We start from the raw sequence: 21,656 nt of genomic DNA on the forward strand, positions 1-21,656 counted from the left end.
TAATAAAATAAAATTAAAAAGAATTTTCAGTTTGGTCACAGCATTTCGAAGTTAGTAAAGAAAATCTATAAACTGATCAAATTTCATCAAATGCATCATATTTAGTCATTGGTGCATTGCTTCACAAAAATAATCTACCATATAAATAGATGTAAGCCCCTTTAGATATTGTATATTCATCTGAATGATATCATTGAATAATCTTCAAATTATTCCGTTTACAATTGAGAGTATCAAATCGTTTATACCGGTCATCATTGAAGATCATAGCTAAAAGTATTACAACGAAATAAAGTGACTTGCTGTTATAACTCCTTAAGGTATATTGGATTTTTTAATATATTTCTTTCTGTATGTTAATTGGGGAGTATAAATAAATGTCAAAATAGTTAACATATTGCAATATTTGTTTCAAAGTTTCATATTCTGCATTTAAAATGAAGATTCAATAATCTACATGGCACATGGATTTTTTTCTATAAATATCCTTCAAAATGTATCTGTTGATAAAGAAAGTGGGACAGTCTTTTTTATATTTTAGAGGTTTTTTATATTTTATCCTTAATATTTCTAATTATCAACTATATGTATTTTTTGAAAATAGTCAATCTTTTGAAACCTACATGGCACATGGATTTTTTTCTATAAATATCCTTCAAAATGTATCAGTTGTTAAAAAAGTGGGACAGCCTTTTTATATTTTAGGAGGTTTTTATATTTTATCCTTAAAATTTCTAATTATCAACTATTGGTAATTTTTTTCAAAATAGTCAATCTTTTGAAATAAATATCAAGTTCAACTAAACTTGACAACGAAACAAAATGGGCATAATGCCACTCAAATAGATAGCTGTATAATTGATTTATGTTTCCTGAAAGATCTTGAAAAAATGAGAAAAAATATAAGGTTACCTGATATACTGCAGTACACCGAAGTCATTTCCAACCACTTTCTAAATGTTATTAAAAACAAATTGTTATTTTTTCTCTTTTGTTGAATGACTGAATAAGACCAATATCAATAACATCAGCCCTTCGTTGACGCGCCGATAGCCTACCCTAGGAAACGAATAGTTAGGAGAATGTAATAAGACAGCCTTCTGAAGACTATCATTGGACACTATATCAATTAAGGTTTCCTGCATCGTCCGTCCCTATAAATGATAGTAAAGAGATAACCATTACGGGAACCAGCTGTTTGTTCCAGCCTTTTATATTCCTCATTGTATCCCGCATGGTATAAACATACACCTCACAACATATACACACACTTCAAGGGTGAAGGTCAAAGATGCTTAGGCAACAGTGCTGCATTTTGATGTGTTTTTCAGTTATATGTATTTTTGTATTCTAATTATTATCTACCGAAAGGTGACCTTTAAATTTTGAAATCATTAATTCATAGATGATTACTGTGATGTTTAGTACTTTTTTGATGCATGGGAGGCCAATAATACCATTATATGCATTATAGAGAGAAATAATGTGTTGCTGCCAAAAATAGATGATCATATCTTTCGGATGAAATTGACTGAATGATACGGTTATGTAACTCGTACTGGTACCTGACAAATGTATTCCATATGCATGTCAGGGCATTCTTTCTAGTTTTCCACAGATGAATTTTGAAAATAAAACAATCGATTACTTTAAATAAGTACTATGTTTGAGTTATCAACTTATGACAAATGGTTCCATTGGTTCAATTTTGTACATCAGCATGTGGCAATTGTAAAAAAGTGACGTATCTTAGTGTTTCGTTGAGATCATTCATTTATTTTGATACTATGCTTGCTATGTTTACTAAGTGCTTTAACATCATTTGCCGGCCAAATCACTACAATTTTCAAAGAATACGAAGTGCGCGTGTGAAAATTGAACGAAGTACCCTGCCTTCTTATGACGACGTGACATTGTTAAAATTGGTCAACGTTTCTTCATACAGTTGACGTTACTGCTTTTTTGTGTCGGGATCGTTATGCTTATAATCCTATGGAGAAATATATGCAAACCCAAATATTTTGGTTATTTTGAACTAACATATGTTACTGATGTCTGTCATTTAAACATTTGTCAATTAATGCAAACAGTTTCGCACATGCAAGGTAAAGTTTCACACATCTTTTCACATTTATTGAGCAACTTGGACGTATGCCTTTCAAAAAACCTTTACGTCTGAAATTTTTCCAGAATATTGCAACATTGAAGGAATACAGCGGTAATAAGAATGTTTTTCTCTTATTGAAAATATAACACTAAGATTTTTTTTCATTTTGCCGTTTTATCAACTTTAAGTAAAATATGATTACGTAGCTTTTTTGTTCTTCAGCAACGTTATTATTAAGATTTAACTATACATAGTTCAAGATAAAAGTATCTGGTTATTCTTTATTTATGCGCAACATTTAGTTTAATGGCATGTCAACAATATCTGTCAGTTTGGTTCTCATATTAAATTCATATTAAATTCATGTCAGTATATCATTTCTATAATCGTGTTTTTTACCGACGTCATTTGTTTTACACATGTGTTTGATAGATTAGATTTTGTGACTATTTTTTTTCAATTAATTAATAAAAGTTAATAAAAAATGAACATTGTATTATATCTTTCACGAACGCTTTATTTTTTGAACAAATGCATGCTTATGCGATAAATTCTCATATATTAGATCTTGTATTTTTACCTCGAATATCACATATTTAATTATCATTGGTACTTATTTTTTGCTATTTTTGTTTTATAAACATGTTTATAAACCGAATATTCAAAATAAATTTTGCATTTCCAGGTGTTTGATGAAACCATAAGTTAGTTGTAACTGAAATATTGAAAACATTATAAATTCTTAAATTGTACCTTTTCAACATGATGGCAACATATGACAGTTTTACATGTAATACAACTATCATTTAATTATGAAATCATCCAAGATAATAAATAACTATAATCTACGTACATTGTATATGTTAACAAAAGAAAGTATCCAAAAAAATCCAACACTTATGAATAAGATCAGGCGTAAGATACAAATTACTTATTTAACGGTGTGTGTATAAGCGATGTCTGGAGATCGCCATTTTCAAACAAGGTTCAAAAACGACTATGCTTATAAGCTATATTTGAAGGAGTTGGCTGATGACGTATTACGTCACGTGATGTATAAACGCCATTTATAATATTTGTCTGATTCATAGTGTCTTGAATATCATTGTTTTGACTTTGCTGCCCAGTTTTGGTATTTGCAAAGCCATTAGTGTCATTTTCTCGATAATTAGCTTCCTCATTTTCTGCATGTTCTTGATTATCGCCTGACTCTGTGTCACTTTCGCCTCTTTGTGTTAATCTGCTATGGTCACGGAACGACTTTGGTCTCGGTAGGGGCGAATAGACAGAATGCCGCCGCTTTTCTGGAATTTCTGAATTTTCGGAACGCTTTTTGGTTTTACCGATTAAGTCAGATTCCGGGGGAGGTGCCGGTAACGGAGACAGATGAGAGTGCCGGGTTTTATTGTCCCCATGCCTGTGAGAGAGACTTCCCGGATAGTCTGTCTCATTGTACGTGAAAAAGTCACTTTTAGGTACAAACGGATCAGCTTCCAGTTGCAAATCTAGGTTCTCTAATTTATTTCGAAGAGCATTTGTTTCATCTGTTTTAGTTATAACTGTTGTATTTCTTTTGGAATTGGTCCCTGCTTCTAAATCACGCAGTGGCCTTTCACCGAGGCTAGACCCTATGTTTCTACCAGCCGGTAAACCTCTAGATGAGCCCCGACTTGCCAGAATAACAGATGATCTGCGTGCTATGAAATGTAAAAATATGAAAAATGTATATTATGTTAAAACGAAAGAAATCTGCGATGCTTTTCTTTTGATACATACATTTCCAATGGACGTATATATATATTTTTAGAATAATAATGAAAATTCGTTGTGAATTAAGATTTCTTTCTATTAACAACTATGATTACTCTGGACTAAACGATAAAAACCATATTCATCTTTTGTAAACAGTAACTTACACAGTGGAATTTCCAGAAGTTTCGTTCGTATTTTACCACCGACCAATGCTTTACTGTTTCCTATTACATTTATTGCAACTATTCTAAATATGTATGTAGTATCTTCTTGTAACGATGATACTGTAAACTTCGTATGACTAGCATCACAAACACCTGCTTTATGCCAGCCTTTCTCATTCTTTTCTTTGTATTCTATAGCATAACCGGAAAGAGGTTTTCCGCCATCTTGTTCCGGCGGTTGCCATGATAATGTAACAGAAGACGGAGAAGTTTTCCCATATTTAATTGGACCATTAGGTTTTTCAGGAGGTGCTGCAAGTTAAAAATATTGATCATTTTATTGGTATTTAACGTTTAATCATTGAAAACATGTGGATATGGTAGGAACATTATTATTTTGAGAGCAAGAAGTCGAAATGATTAATGGCTTCTTGAGCCGATTTGGAGATACTTCTGTTTTGGCTGTGTATGGGGGATTTTGCTTAAACAAAAAGTAACACAAAATCATGATTCGCCTATAACTAGCTTCAATATAGGAAAATAATAGTTTGTTTATACTGTTAATCTTGCGAATGATATTGCTTAATATGTTAATTTATTAATATAACATATGTTAATTTAATATTTGTAATAATGACTACTTGTCTTTCATATTTTTTCTTAACCTAAAGATATCTTAACCAATGAAACGCAAAGCCCTATCTTTTTAACCATAAGCTATAAAAGGAGTGTCCAAACGTGTGATAGAACACAAATGTATTACCCGGTTCAATGTCGCTTGTCTCAACGTTAACTGTTTCTGCATATGGTCCCAGACCAGCTGAATTTTCAGCGTTTACTCTAAATCTGTACTGATGATTAGGTTTTAGACCCGTAACTTTAAAATCCATAAATCTGTCAAACGCCTGTAGTTTTGTTAAGTGATTCCAGTCAGATTTGCTATCCAGATCCTTTATCATGATATAGTAACGTTCTATCCTAGCATATCCATCTTTCCTTGGTGGTTTCCAACATAATGTGATAGTTGAGCTGGTTTGAGTGGTCGCTTCAAACTCTGTAGGTGCTCCTGGTGTTACTATAAGATAATGATATATAAATATATTGAGTTTTGTTCTACTTGTGTCTTACTACCGGAAAGTAGGCTTTAACTCGTTCAATAAAAGTGTTTAAAATTCTATATGTGCGTCTATAATAGACGCTTAATGTTTAAATCTTCTTCTAATTGTCGAAATTGAAAATGATCTGGGCGATCGATATCATGTCGCTTGGAACGCAAAAAGAAAACCCTTCCATTAATCCTATGACATAGATGCCTTCAAAGACACCGTCGTCTTTGGTTAAGACTTGAAGGTAGACAAATGGTAAACATTACATTCTTAGTGTATTCAATAAAAATGCGTGTGTATTTATATAACTACAATATTACCTGGATCCTTTTTAAGGGTTATAGTTTGTGAATCAACAATATTGCTCTCTCCATTAGAGCCCCTTGTAGAAACACCAAAAATATACATCCTGTTTGCAGTCAGACCTTTTATACGGTATTCTAGTTGATCTCCAGTCACCTTTCCCACTACAATGTATGAAAAAGGTTGGTAAGAGATAAACATACATTATAATAGTATGTCATTCCAAACGGTCACTTGATTGCATAAAAGAGGTTTAGCATTGGTAACAACCCGTCTAGTTCGCATAAGCGCTTTGCGGTTTGATTTTAGATATTTGTAAACAGTAAAAGAGATAAAGGATAATAAAGAATATACACAAAAAGGGCTGTCGCCATTGTACATGTGGACACCTTTTTCGCACTATCAACACAAGCTTTTTGTACTTTACTGCTTAAGAGTTTTACTTTTATTCCAATTTTCAATTTTTCAGTAGCTATGTACATTTAATTTAGCATAATATGAATGTGACGTTTGTAGTTGAATAAATGCAATAATATAAGCAATCTTAGTGATATCATAAAGTTTGATATAAAGTATAAAAATGTATTTAATATATACATGTATATATCAAATATATATCATATTTACCTCTGCCCCCTTACTGAGTTTTAGTTATTTCAGTGTATATTTTAACATGGTATATGTAACTTTTATCCTATAGTAACGGACAAAGGTAGGTTTAATATTGACACTTGATTTTAACACTTGACAACTTTGTTGTTTGTTGTTGATTTTTAAATTAAAATAATGTTTAAATTTTTATTAGAAATGAACATGAATTTGTAAATGTGTCCATTTCATTGAAAATAAAATGTTGATAAATACGAACATTGGATCCTTAAAATAATCTTACGCATGTAGAAGTTCACAGACTACAAACCTTTTGTTAAAGTTTCATAGTTGCTTTTAAATCTTTTATACACATTGTACCCCAGTATTGGAACGGCGCCTTGTCCGGTCGTAGGTTCGTTCCATAAAATTGTTATTTCAGAAGATGTGGGGTCACTTAACTCAACACCAAATGGAGGATCAGGTACAGCTGATTAGAATAAAATAATTAATAAATACAGTGTGTAATGTCATGATATATATTTGAGATAAAAAAACAACATAAAAATTAAAAGAAAACGCATCGGATTTAATGAATTAAACATTAGAATTTTCTTAACACTCATTTTATCAAAGTTCATATGAAGGTAATTTTCCATACATGTAAAGGGTTGATATGGGAATAAAAGAAACAAGGGTTGGGTGCAACGTAAATGAACAGGAAAGGGGTACGAAATGGAAAAAGAAGGGTATTTACTGATGACGATAAAAAAAGATCTAGGGTATCACGAAACGTGTCACCCTACACAGAATAAAACAATAAATAAGGCAATCGTGTAAAAAAAAATATAGAGGGGCACCACCTCGGAACGTTCAATAGCAAAACCACTGCTTGGGAGGTTTTGTTTCTTTGTTTCATTTTACGCCTTTTTCCAACAGTATTTCTGTCATATAGGCGGATAGTTTCCTAACCATCGTTCCTGGAGAGTTACACCAGTACTAGACTACCTTCCTCCGCGCTAAACTACCAAAGCATCTCCCGGGGATCGAACCCACGCCAGAGAGGTAACTGGATTATAAGTCATTGACTCTAACCCCTCGACCACGGAGGCGGTACTGCTGGTGAGGTAAAACCGGCTATAGGTGCACCAAACCTCACTCGTTCCCCCCATATGTTCCTATATGACGAGATAGTGTTAACCCAAGTGAAATTCTAACAGTTGGTATGGTTATATTAGACGAAAAAATCTGTAAGTATAGATACAAAAATGCAGACCACTGACAAAAACGAAAGTAGTTGATATTTTAAGACAAGGTTGAGCAACAGCAACAACCAGAAACACTTACAAGGGCCCGATGTAGCAAAACAGAGAACAAATATTTAAACAACTCAATCCCAACGATTTTATGAACTGTCCATCATAGTACTTCAATTGATCCGTCAGATAAAAACAAAGGTGAAAAATATAGCTAAAACTGTAAGTGGGTTGAACACTTAGCATTCGATATTTCTTTAACCGCTAAGCGTAAGGTATGCCTTAACAAAGATACCCTTTTAATTTTTAAAACTGGCCTCGGACTGAAGTGGTAGAAATACAAGCACCAAAACTGGTACTCGATATAAAGTATTTTGGATACAGACATATAGAACAAACAACTTACGTCCCTCTATGCGATTTTTTCTGCAACATGGCAAACAGGCGCAGCAGCCATCTCTCGACTTCTCTTCTTTTATTTGCACAGCTTTCTTTTCTTGAAAACAGAATATGTGAATAAAATTTCAGTAAACAACTGCTTATTTCTGTATCAGAATAATTGTATCTTAAAGTAGACTGTAATTACACTCTCTGCATTGAAAAGTAATGTACATTGTACATTATAAAACTGCATTGAAAAGTAATGTACATTGTACATTATAATAATGTTGAAGTCATATATTTATAATTCACAAATTGGTTCCAATAGTGTTTGCATGAAAAGGAGTAAAATTTTGTAACTCGGATCGGGTCTGCAACTTTCGTCCGATTAAATTTCTAGCTTTTGCATTTTCCGACGTGTTTTCGTAGAAGAAATCACAGATAGTACGTAGTTTTATAGTTGACAAGTTTCTTACTGATATTTTGGGTGCCTTTTTTGACAGTGTTGGCCATTCCTTGACGCTTCCGCGGACTCCGATTGGCTAGAACACACACGAGGATGATTAGCCCTACAATTAAGAGTACAAACGTTGCCGAGACTGCTACACCTACAGCCATAGATGAACTCATATTCACAGCCTGAAATGTATTGATATTTGCTACATGTGCACATTATCTTTTTGACAAATCAGAGCTTTGCAGTGATCATATACATAATTACATGTGTCTCGGCAAACACACCTTAATTATCATCTATATTTTGTGTTACATTTATTGCAGTCTAACGGAACAGTTGAGTAAATTAGTCATTCTTTATAAGTTGTTTAAGTTGATCTGCGTGAGGTTTAAGACACTGCGGCACCGGAAATGCCAACACTCGCATGCCCATAGGCGATTGAGATCATCTTTCGTAGACTACTCAAGAACCACTACTAAGCTAGATGGACAGCCAAGCCAAAGTCTTTGGCGGGTTACTTCCGCTAGCCACTAGCCACGGATGGCCCTTTAGAGTATTGGATATCATTAATATATACAGCGAAAGTGTAGGTAGAAAAGATGAAAAAAAATTATTTTAGACTTTTTGAATGTTTCGGGTGGTATCTATTGTGGATATGGACACTTACATTTTTTTAATAAGCACAACGGTTTTTAAAACATTTGCACTGAAATACATTTAATCCGATTTATACGATGCCTAGATATACGAACGTAAATCGTCGCTCGCAATAGTATATGTACTAATACAATAGACTATAGTAATCTTGTATGCCGTTTTATACATACTTTTCTATGAATGCATTATCAATAATTATGGATTAAATTACAATGAAAAGGAAAGATATGAAGAAATTTTATTCTGTAATGTTAATTAAATAAAATAGTATCACTCTACCTTTACATGAAGTACCTTTATCGGCAGCTATTGTATATCATGAATTCCGAAATAATCATAGCTATATTAAACTCTCAAAGAATGTAAAATCATAAAGAATCGATTAAAGAGGATCGTTATTATGTTTCAATAAAAGAAATTGTACGGTCCAAAAGATTACTTTTGTTTTTTCGCAATTAGTCAATCAATCGTGTACAGTCTCGACAATAGCCGACCAATTACAAAAGGAAATACATTGTATATATAAAGTTGATCTAATAAAAAAAGATTTTTACTTTCAATATGGCAATTTTACATGCTTTACATGATCTGTGATGAAAAAAATACATGAGCGGGATAAGAGGGAAGAGATTGAATGGGATTTTTATATTTTTATTTTAGACAGTCCTACGCATAAACCCTCCCAGCGTAAGGGCTTATCAGCTAGTAAATCACTATTAACTGTATATCTCCCATTAACACTTCCACTGAGTTGAGAGTCTTGTCATCATTAATTGGCCCTCTGTATTCTTATCTAATGGCCCTAACGTTGAAGAATCAAATTTCTGAAGATACACTCACTTTTATCAATGTTTTTTCTCTGGGTCTGCGGCCCAAGTGAATTGTGAAACTTTTAGCAATTATTTGAATTATTTGTAAATATCATACTAAATATCACAAGATAAATTTTAGCTACTAAATGAATTATATGTTAGGATATACCTTTATAAGTGATAATCATCTTCTTAATTAACAAACTTCCATAGTAAAGTGTCACTATTCAGTGTTACTCATGTTACTGAGTGAACTGCCCCCCGCCCCCACCCCGAAAAAAACCGCTAAAAAAAACAAACAAAAAACAACAACAAAAAAATTGTTAAAGATGTAATTATTTACTGCAAAGTGCAAGACTCTTAACTAAGTGACCAGGTAAGTGATATTTTTATTATTAGCTCAACTATATAAAGTATATGGAGAGCTGTCCTACTCACCTTGGCTTGTAAGCCGGCGCAAGCGTACATACTTTAAATTAATGCTTATATGCAGTAAACATTTTATCTCTAACTTTTTATTAGCTCATCTGAGGACAATGTCTGTGCGTCAAAAATTTCTTTAAACGACTTCTTCTCCTAAACAACTTAGCCAAATTTGTTGAAACTTTGCAGGAGTGTTCCTTGCATAAGGCTCTACCAAAGATGCTCAAAGAATAAAATTCCATGCAGAACTTTGGTTGCCATAGCAACCGGAAAAAAATTATAAAATGTTGTTGTTTTTTTTTTTAAATCCAAAGAGCTAGAGCTTAGATATTTGGCATGAAACATCTTATACTGAGTGTCTATCAAGTTTTTTCAGACCAAAGCCCTGGGGTAAAAATTTGCCCCGCCCCGAAGGGTCATTAATATTTTTCTTATATGTACACATGTATTCCTTATGATCATACACATTATGTGATAAGGTGTAAGAACTATATCCCCTTGAACATATAATTTTCCATAAAATAATTTTATTTTTTACTCTTTCTAGTTCATAATAAGGGATTGACTTAAACTTCAAATATGTGTTCCTTACCATCAACTACATCATATGTGACAATGTTGTTAACTCTAGCACCAATATTTTCCCAGAATTATCTCCCCATGAACTCATTTTTGTTCGTAAAAAAATGTTACCTTTTTACTTACTTCTTTATTTCTTAAGGTATCTACTTCTAACTTAAAAATATATGTTCCTTATACATGTGTGACAAGATTCATAACTTTAGCATGAATATTTAAAGAATTATTTCCCCTTTGAACTTAGATGTTTTTATGCCCCTGAAGGGTGGCATATTAAAATCGAACCGTCCGTCTGTCTGTCAGTCCGTCAGGCTTTATACATATAGACAGTGGAGGTAGTGTCCGTTCTGAAACTTCAGTATGCATGAAAGTATTTTAATTTTTCTTTCATATATGAAATAACCATAGATGTATGGTGTGTCACGAACAAGACTCGGGTTTCTACGACTAAGGTCAAGGTCACTGTGGGGGTTCAAACTTTGTCATTTTTTATGTTATATAAATATAGAAGGTGGTGGTCCTGTCCGCTTTAAAACCTTCAGTATTCATGAAAGAATTTTAATTTCTCTTTCATATATGAAATAACCATAAATGTATGGTGTGTCACGAACAAGACTCTGGTTCCTACGACTAAGGTCAAGGTCACTGCGGGGTTCAAACTTTGTCATTTTTTATGTTATATAAATATAGAAGGTCGTGGTCCTGTCCGCTTTAAAACCTTCAGTATTCATGAAAGAATTTTAATTTCTCTTTCATATATGAAATAACCATAGATGTATGGTGTGTCACGAACATGACTCTGGTTCCTACGACTAAGGTCAAGGTCACTGCGGGGGTTCAAACTTTGTCATTTTTTATGTTATATAAATATAGAAGGTCGTGTTCCTGTCCGCTTTAAAACCTTCAGTATTCATGAAAGAATTTTAATTTCTCTTTCATATATGAAATAACCATAAATGTATGGTGTGTCACGAACAAGACTCGGGTTTCTACGACTAAGGTCAAGGTCACTGCGGGGGTTCAAACTTTGTCATTTTTTATGTTATATAAATATAGAAGGTGGTGGTCCTGTCCGCTTTAAAACCTTCAGTATTCATGAAAGATTTTAATTTCTCTTTCATATATGAAATAACTTTTAAATGTATGGTGTGTCACGAACAAGACTCTGGTTCCTACGACTAAGGTCAAGGTCACTGCGGGGTTCAAACTTTGTCATTTTTTATGTTATATAAATATAGAAGGAGGTGGTCGTGTCCACTCTGAAACTTCAGTATGCATGAAAGGATTTTAATTTTTCTTTCACACATATTCAATAACCATAGATATATATGGTGTGCCACGAACAAGACTCATGTTTCTACAAGGTCAAGGTCACTGTGGGTTCAAACTTTGTCAATTTTTTGATGTTAATATACATATAGGCAGAGATGGTCGTGTCTGCTCGAAAACTAATGTGATAAAAGGATTATATTTTTTATTTCGCATATGAAATTATCATAAATGCATGATGTTTTGCGCTTAAGACCCGTGTTCCTACGCCTTAGTTCAAGGTAACTGCTGGGGTTTAAACTTTTTTGAATATTTATGTTATATACATATAGCTGTGAGGTATGGGGTAACATACCATCGTAAAATTTGGAAATTGTACATAGGAAGTTCTGTAAATGGTTGCTTAATGCGAAAATGTCAACAAATACTCTTTCATTATTTGCAGAAGTAGGCCGATTTTCCATTATATATTTCACGTCATGTAAGAATTGTTAAATATTTTATAAAAATATATCAAAATAAAACAAGCAATTGTATATTAAATTATATCGTTAATTGTCAGAGATTGGAGATAGAGTCAAAGTCTAATACTGTAAATTGGTTGTCTAAAGTCAAAGCACTTTTGCAAAGTGCTTGATTTAATGAAGTGTGGATGTACCCATAATCATTTAAGCTAAATATATTTTATACCAGTCCTACATGGTCGTTTAAAAGATATTTATATCACAAATTGGCATTCTAGTGTACATATTTTGTTCTTCTTTGTATTTGAATAAACATATCAAAAACCGATTTTAGCAGGTCTAAATACCTGGATATTGTTGACTCTATGAAATTAAGAAATATATTAGCTAAACTTAGATTACCATCTCACAATTTATTCATAGAAACAGGTAGACACAATAATATTGACAGAAATGACCGGAAATGAACTACATTTGTGTATTTGCAACAATAATGACATCGAAGATGAATATCACTTTGTATTGATTTGTACTTTGTATGATTCTCTTAGGAAACAGTATATATCCAACTATTTTACAAGAAACCCTAGCATGTTTAAATTCTTAGAATTGCTGAATTCAGAAAGGAAGTCAGTGTTAACAAAATTAGCTATATAATTATTGTAACAAAGCTTTCAAATGAAGATTTGATTCATTGAATGCCGGATAATGTTATATAAGACCACCTTAGTTATATAAGGATTGTATATATTACATGTGTTGTATTACACTCGCACTAGTTTATTTCATTTATTGATATGCATTTACCATTTTTCATATTCATGCATGTATATATTTGTTGTATATGAAGATGAGCTGTATATGCTTAATTCAAAATAAAATATATGTTCTGTTCTGTTCATATAAATGGTGGTTATTGTGTCCGCTCTGTAACGAATCCATACATGAAAGTTTCAATTTTTTTTAATATTAAATCACCATAGATGGACAATGTGTTGTGAACCTAACCCAGGTTTCTTGTCTAACTTAAAGGTCACTGCTGGGGTTCGAACTATGTCAGTTTTTACCACCACACTTAACATGTAATAGGTGGTTTATAACTAGAATCCTTTGAGGCATTTGTCACGTTCTGTGACAGCTCTTGTTTATATATTATATTTGTATATTGATATTTTTTGCACTTCAAAATATGTTTCTTAACACTTATATCTGTATTTCTAGAATTATCTCAATTTCATTTTTGAACTTGGGATTTATGGATTCATATATTTCTAAGTATAATCTTTGTTATTAGAAATGATATCTAGTACTCTAGATAAAATAATTTCTTTGTCATTACTAACATCATGCATGACAATATTCATAACTCTAGCATCTTTATTTCAAGAGATATTTTCTCTTTGAACTTATAACTTTACTATAAATTTAAAGGTCATCAATTTTTTACTATTTTCTGCTTTTTTGCAATTGGTATTGTTTAAGTGATTTAGTATTTTGTATGGAAGTCAAAATACTACTTTATTTACATTTCGCTACCTTTTTTACAATTTTTTTTCACATTCAAAGATGAGATCTTTTTTCTACCAAATTGAATGAAAGTAATTTACATTAGTATTTTTACTGTGATCACAGGGACACGGCACATTGTTGGGGTAGTGTAAAAAGCAATTTTAGAAAAAAATACTTATAGATCTCTAATTTATTTTTTCTCTAAAATTATTTTTACCCTACACTATCCCAACACGGAACCGAGTCCCTGTGATTATGAGTTGTAAGTGACTAAAACCTTTTTTAATGTAATCCAGTTTTTTTTTTTTTAGTCTTTAACTCTTATTAAAAATTGAATGTACCTATGAAAATCTTCGTTTTCCTTATATCTGAAATGTTCTCCTTGAAACATGATAGGATCATAAAACATTCTAGGGTGCTGCTATCAGTGATACTGTGACAAGCCATGTAATTATAATTAAATGCTCATCACTGGCCAGAGATAGCAAATTTTGGGGGGAAACTGGAAATCTTGGATTTATGCGCATAAATCCTTCTAAACTTCAAAAACTCAAAGGGCATCTTATGATGGAACTTTCATGCAATCGGCGAGAGAGCGTCTACAGACCTTTTATATACTAATAAATGAAATATTAAAAATATTGCTGATAAAATGCGTTTTCCGTATTTTCACTGTACATAAAACTTTATTTTTCCATGATGTGAAACATATTTTCCGTATTTTCACTGGTGTCTTGTCGGACTTCTTTCATATAAATTCAGCCAATACACAAAATTAAATGGAAAGTTTATTTTTAAATTTTAAGGTAAAAAAGAAGAGAAAAATATATTATAGACAGAAAAAATCAGTTTTTTTCTTTAAATGCAGGATTTATTTTCATCTTGTGGTATGAAAATAATCATATTTCACTCGTGGCTACTGCCACTTATGAAATATTTATTTTCATACCACTTGAAATGAAAATAAATGCTGTATTTATAGAAAAAAAAACTTGAATATCCTCTATATACAGTTTTTCATTTTTGTAGACAAAGGGATTTGTTTGAGCAAGCATAAACACATGTAAAAGTATTAATCATCCGTGTCGTTTAATTTGAACATATATGTAGAGAATATGAATGCCGGGACGGATCGTGATAATGTAGAAATTTAAAAACGTACGTGTAAAATTCACGGTTTATATATTTATTAAACCGGGCTATTTAAACTGTATAAAGATTATGACAAGGTTGTTTAGTGTTAATTTAGATAGCATACATGTGTACATTTCATATGTATACTGCAACAATATCAGTTCCTTTCTTGGTTCAATCGTATCTATAATTATACGTGGTACAACGTAGATTTTGAAGAATAAATTATACCTGCTCAAATGAAAAGAAAAGATTTTTCACCAGCCCCCAGTGAGGATCGAACTCACGACCCCTGGTTTACAAGACCAGTGCTCTAACCACTGAGCTATGGAGGCTTAGATACGCATATGCATGCGTAATATGTCCATATTTTCGTGATAACGTGTTATTGTTTTAAGCAATCTGATTGGTTGACAAAATATTGTGACTAGTCAATCAGCGATTCAGTAATGGCTGCGCCCAGGTGAAATAATTACAGGTGTAATAATTACTGAATATTTCGTTTTTTTTTGTAATTAAAAAACGAATTTTGTCAAATTTATTGTTCCTTATTATCGTAGTACGCTAAAGAGTTTTAACAAAGCCGAGATACCAACATTCACAGGCAGTAAAATAACCTGACACTCGCTTGGTTTTGTTTACAAAATTTTTAAAGACGAAAAAGTACGGAAGTATCAAAGTTCAGCCTAATTTGGGTAACCATTCCAGATGTAATCACAGCAGTTTCATGTTAACAATCCTGTGTAACAACTTTATGAAAAAATGCCTTCTAAAAAAGAGAGACTTGACATGTTGGCGCGGGTGTGGAGTACCCCAACACCGTTTGACATTGATTTCTTTGACAAGGGAAACGAAGTCGTCATAGTATCGACATATAGGGATATAGTTCCATGGTGGATGAACATATTCAAAGTCATGTATCCAAATGATACATTTAGGGAAAAGGAAGACATCATTAAAATCAGTGTTGGACCAAAAGTAACATTGAAACTAAACAAAAGATCAGGAACTATGAAAGTTTGTGGAAAAGAACATTTGCTATGGATGACAAATGAATTTCCCAATGTTTTAGAGACGGGAAATGACGAGGTCGAAGAGTTGGCAGATGCTTCAGACACGTCAGTTACACGATTTTTACAACTCGACAAAAATGTTGAGGAGGTATACTTAAGTTTAGTTAATTATGTACTGTATTCATTTAAACGTAAATAATTTAATAAATAATAATTTAATGAAGTACTGATTGACTGCAGATTGAACACAGGCCAACGATAATGTTATGCAGAGTTAGATTACATATATTCTTGCCTTTGGAGTTGTTTCAAGTTGTTTTACCCATGCTGGACCGAAATTTCATCTGGCATGGGGGACGTGCCCGACATGTATACACGTGTTTGTGAATCAGATCAGAATATCCATCCAGAGGGTTACCAATACCTTATTATTATAATAATGGGTGTATCTCGTCAAGTCTTAAGTTACCGCCCAATGGACTGGTACCCTTCGGACGGATATTTTAATCCAAACTGACATACAGCACATCGTAGAATGATTATAATCATTCGAGATCTGTTTTGAATTATAAAAAAAAGAATGATTTAATTTTTTACTTCTTAGCTAGGTTATGTTTGTGTAATAATATTCAATTATGGTTTATAAAAGAGATTCTATACTTTTAACTTTGCTTTTTATGATTTTTCAATAGGTTCAAGATTTGATTGACATGATACCAGAGGGCGGCGGAATAATGATGCATGACTTTATCATGAAGATGTGGAAAAGCCTGATTGATGATTGGCTGGGATGTGGGGCCACCGTCTATGTAGTCACCCCAAGGATTGATGAGGAGCGACTATTTCAAATGTTTCTTTTAATGATCAGGAATAAGGGCACTGGATTTCATATCACTTTGGTCACGCCCAGTAAGTCGCCAGATAATGTGAAGTTTATCAAAGTGTTAAATACTGCAAGACGAATGATGAAAAAGACTCGCACCCCAAGAACACAGAAGCGTCTTGTCTCAGACATTAAAATGCATTGGGCAATGTCAAATTTAAGTGTGCACCATGAAAACTTTTCAACCAATTTCATAGCTGGGTTCAAAGATGAGGAGGCAGAAGTGTTAAGCACAACTGCACACTTCCACAAAGCACACTTCCACACAAACCAAAGGGATAATGTTAGTTACAACAAAATTAGTACGGATGAATTGAGACGGAACTATTTATTCCCTCTTGGACTGAGTCCAGTAAATTATTGAGGGAGGGAGCAAGTCTGTGGAAGAATTTACATATGTTTAGTGAATAGTGAACACAAGATAATGCAATCAAATGTAATAATGGCAACTATGAATTTAGTTCTTTGTAGATAAATAACATGTAAATAAAAACTTACTGATAATCGATGAAGTGTCATTCTGACACAACAAAGAATTCCATGGTGATGGATTAAAATTTTATTTTTTCAAAAGATGTATATTATGTTTACATACTGATCATAATTCATATCATAAGGCACGATTTTCAAAGATTGTAGAGAAAATATTCTACATTGAATTTAAAAAATCAAATATATTGAGTGAGTGTAGGTCCAATACTGAATTTATTGAAGGAGTTGAATAAAATTATATTATGCAAGCCTATGACAAGCAAAATATAATTTTATTCAATGAGTTCAATAAATTCAGTTATGAACATATATAATACATGTATAATATTTCATTTATCACATACCCAAAATAAAAACTGTTTAAATTGAAAAGTAACATTTTTCATTGACGTTCTTATAGTATATCGCTAACATTTAGCGTGTCTTAACGCTGTGTTTGTATAACGTAATGACGTCGCATCAAAATATTTGCACGGCAGTGCAATACCGAGTCGCAAAAGTGGCAGGGGTATGTGATAAATACTTATTACAATTATCTGCTGCACACATATTTACCTACTGTAAGTTTACTTATATATAATATAAATTATGTTGATGACACAAAGCTGCCCTACGCTTTATGCACCAGTCATTAATGTAACCCACCACCAACCCTCTACCACTATGGGATCTAAATACATATTGCTCTTAAAACATTAAGACCTGAAAAAAGCTGGATTGTGAAATGGTAAAATTCCTAAACAGTTCTCAATGGTTGTCTATTAATCTTTTCTTTGCTATTTTTGGGGCCAAAACATTATTCGGTTGCAATTTCAATGTGCCATGTAAGAACAACAGCTAGGGAGGTTAAAAAACCATTAATCTACCCGAGGCACTATATAAACTACAAAGAATGTATGCCATCTGGGTAATCATAATCTTAAAAGCTTTTAAATTTCAGATTTATTATTAAATTGTTGTTTTACAAGATTTAACAAATGAATTCCTATATTTTAAAGATAACGTGTGTAACTGTGTGTCAAAGCTTAATTCTTCAACTGGAAGATGTCTTTGACTTTTTAGCTTTCTAAGAATTTTAGAAATTAACTCCCTTTATTAATCCCACTGAAGCTATAATAAAAGTGTTATATATTCATGCTATAATGAAAATGTTATATATTCATAATTGAAGTCAAAATATAGTTTAAAGAAACATTTTGGCTGTTTTTCAGCTAATGTTGCAAATGACACCAATGACATATCTTAAAGCTACATTAAATGAATTTCTTAAAAACAGAAATAGCGACATTTCATTAGTAAATTTGGTTTCATATCGACTCCAGATCTTATTATGGTGTCAAGGCAACCAAAATGAGCTTTATAAGCATAAACATCTGCGACCTCATTGTGGCGAAATCGGAATTTGCATGAGAAACTCCGCCTTCGGGTCATCCGTACATCAATATTAAATCAACAAACATGGTTATAAGTAGCAGTCCTAATATAACGGTATATTTACGCTTTGTAACGGTTGTTTTTATACAAATTTAATATTTTTACGAGATGATTACTCTTTTCTGAACGCTATGCCAAATGCACCGTGAAGCTAAAACGGTTAAAGTGTGTATGCACATGAAAATCTCGTATTTGCGGTGTTCTGTATAGCAACTATAACACTGTGACGTAGCACATACATGAACTGATTATAGTCTTCATTTGCATGTTAAAATTCGTATACGAACTTTAGTGTTACCGTGGGGTTTTCCGTTTAAAATCTTAATTTATGAACAATATTTGATGAGATTTACAACAATACTGTTAATAAGGTTAATAAAACAGTAGAATGCTTGGTTATTAGGCCGACGGCAAAATATTTTTACATATTTATTTAATGTAACTTTAAAGTTATGTGATTGAAAGTGATATATAATTATTTAAAGTCTGACAAGGTTCTGATCAGTTAATTTTTCATTTCTAAAAGGCCAGTAATAGTGGAGTTTATGTAAATTTAGATTTTTTAAGAGAGGGGCAGGGCAGATTATTTCTTTTCTTTTGAATGGAGAAAGATTCAATGGTCAGATATGGCTAGCTAAAGAAATTTGAACACTTAAAAAAATTGTTAATATTTTTTTGTGTGATTACTGATTTCCAGCAAGGTTTTCAAGTCCACTTAAGGTTGGCGGAGGATGTGGAGCATACTAATTTTCTGTTGTCCATCTGTCCAACTGTCTGTCTGTAGACTGACAAAATAGTTTCCTCTGGATACATTTCTAGTTGTACCATTACAATTTATTCACAGACACATTAAGTTAATGTACATGTATATTTAAATGCATTTTAAGACTTTGAATTTTTTTTTACAAAGACAAACTTCTTTGCATATTTTTAAAGCTACATGTATGTATTACTAAGTTTTGCTGCAACTTGCACTTAGTTTTTTTTTTGTGAGTCATACATGTAACTTCAGGTAGTTGTTAAAGATGACCCATAACTCTAGCATGGATTTTGATTTACTAAATTAAACTCCTTTTTAAACTACTGATATTACTCTCTAAAATTGTTTGATAGCGTAATACCATGTACTAAAACAGAGATGCTCTTTGTTTATATATTTATCCCTCCAAGAGTCGGTATGACCTAATTAAAGAGATTTTTTTACATTTTTTGAAAAACATTGACTTTCAATAATGAAATGCAATATTTTTAGGCAGATTTCATGTAATGAAAATCTAGCTCTTTAAATTCTTGAGAAATTGACACAAAAACATGGAAGTTTATGCTTGTTAAGTGAATTTACTGTAATTTTATATACATTTTGTGAAATACTCTTATTATTATTAAGCAGAAATAGTTATTTACTAATTTACCCTTATTGTAGATTTTTATTCTTCTATGTGTTTAAAAAATTGCCATAATATGTGATAGTGTGCATCATAATAACAGAATATATTATATATATTTGAGCACAGAATATTTGAACTGCATAGATTTTTTTCATCATTTAATGATAATAAACACCTTTTTTTTTTGGTAGTACATCATTTTAAAGAAAACATAGTGTACAACTGCATCAACTCTACTTGTATATCTAGGTCAGATTTAATAAAAATTTAATATATTTTATTACATACATGCATGTATGAATGAGATTTATGATATTTAAAGTTCACTAAAAAGAGCATGATTATAATAGAATCTATTTTTATTTTACACTGAGATTTTTATCTTTTAACACATACAATTAGATAATGTTGTTTTTTGTTGTTTTAATTGTTCTTAATCATTTAAAGGCACACTAGCTATGTCTTAGATACCAGTAACAGATTTGTAAAAGGCAAATATGAGTTTAATAATGTTTAATTAATGGTTTAAGAGCATTAGCATGTTGGTACATATCACCTAAAGAAAGCAGTGCTGAAAAAAATAGCAAAGTGTAAACAAAGTAATATTTTGACTTCATACAAAATGGTTGATCATTATAACAGTACTTCAATGATTGCCAAAAAGCAGCATAAAAATGTTGGCTCAGGTAATTGGCCTTTGAGTATAAATTTTTTTGAAAATATAGCTGAACATCAAAAATAAAAATCTTATGAAAAAAAAGCATTTCTGAGCCATAATGGGCCTTTAAAGAATTTAATTTCCCATAAAGTTCTATCTACAATTGTTGTAATTGGATCATTAGCTTTAAGGTAAATTGCTTTGTATGAATATTAAGAATCCATGTAATATAAAATTGCAACGACCTTATTGTATGTACCATTTGTGGAATTTTTATACTTAACCCTGTATTGTAGATGGATTTGCACTCTCTTTAAATATTTAGAATTCATCGATTTCAGACATTTGTTGCTACTATGTTTGAAAATATATACATTATTGATGCTACAGAAATAATTGGACACTCGGTCAAGGAAACCGTTGATTTTTATTTTACTTTTAAAACAGTGCAAATAATAAAAATTAATCCCATCTGCAGAAAAAAATAATTGATTCCTTAATGTGCAAGGTGTTAGGCACCAGTCCATAGAACCTTAAAGGGACTCCACTGAGGTTTTTTGACATGATGGGACTGAAAATATTATTTCCAGATAAATGTACCATTTGATGTAGGTTTAGACCACTAATACTTTGTGCAAAATTTTAGATCATTCGCGCATTTTGTTTTTCCAGAATATTTATTCAAATTGTAAAAAAATGACCCAAATGAAAAGTGTTTAAACGCTTTTCACTCAAATCGGGCTAAGAAAAGCATAAAGATATGATTTTCAATTTATTTCAAAGTATATTTCTTAACTATCTCTGCATATCTGTCTGTTTAAAGTGCC

The 21,656-nt window shown here is 31.9% G+C and overlaps 2 protein-coding genes and 1 non-coding gene across 3 annotated transcripts; 1 reads left to right on the forward strand and 2 right to left on the reverse strand.

Moving 5' to 3' along the window:
- Positions 1-2,616: 2,616 nt before the first annotated feature.
- On the reverse strand, positions 2,617-9,169 carry LOC132757129 (twitchin-like). Its single transcript, XM_060748326.1, has 8 exons — positions 9,051-9,169; positions 8,134-8,296; positions 7,683-7,772; positions 6,352-6,510; positions 5,450-5,596; positions 4,787-5,098; positions 4,024-4,335; positions 2,617-3,804 (listed from the first exon to the last, which is right to left on the reverse strand). The coding sequence occupies exons 2-8, from the start codon at positions 8,285-8,287 to the stop codon at positions 3,095-3,097; spliced, it is 1,884 nt and encodes a 627-aa protein (XP_060604309.1). The 5' UTR covers positions 8,288-8,296; positions 9,051-9,169; the 3' UTR covers positions 2,617-3,094.
- A 6,054-nt stretch (positions 9,170-15,223) lies between these two features.
- Trnat-ugu (transfer RNA threonine (anticodon UGU)) lies at positions 15,224-15,296 on the reverse strand. Its single transcript has one exon. It is a non-coding gene; the product is annotated as a tRNA-Thr (tRNA).
- A 109-nt stretch (positions 15,297-15,405) lies between these two features.
- LOC132757119 (uncharacterized) lies at positions 15,406-18,244 on the forward strand. The gene is made up of 2 exons (XM_060748308.1): positions 15,406-16,122; positions 16,667-18,244. Exons 1-2 carry the CDS (start codon positions 15,724-15,726, stop codon positions 17,219-17,221), a joined length of 954 nt encoding a protein of 317 aa, XP_060604291.1. The 5' UTR covers positions 15,406-15,723; the 3' UTR covers positions 17,222-18,244.
- Positions 18,245-21,656: the final 3,412 nt, after the last annotated feature.

Source organism: Ruditapes philippinarum, unplaced genomic scaffold, assembly GCF_026571515.1.
Source record: "Ruditapes philippinarum isolate M1 unplaced genomic scaffold, ASM2657151v2 ctg207_1_1_1_1, whole genome shotgun sequence".
NCBI classification, from domain to species: Eukaryota; Metazoa; Mollusca; class Bivalvia; order Venerida; family Veneridae; genus Ruditapes; species Ruditapes philippinarum.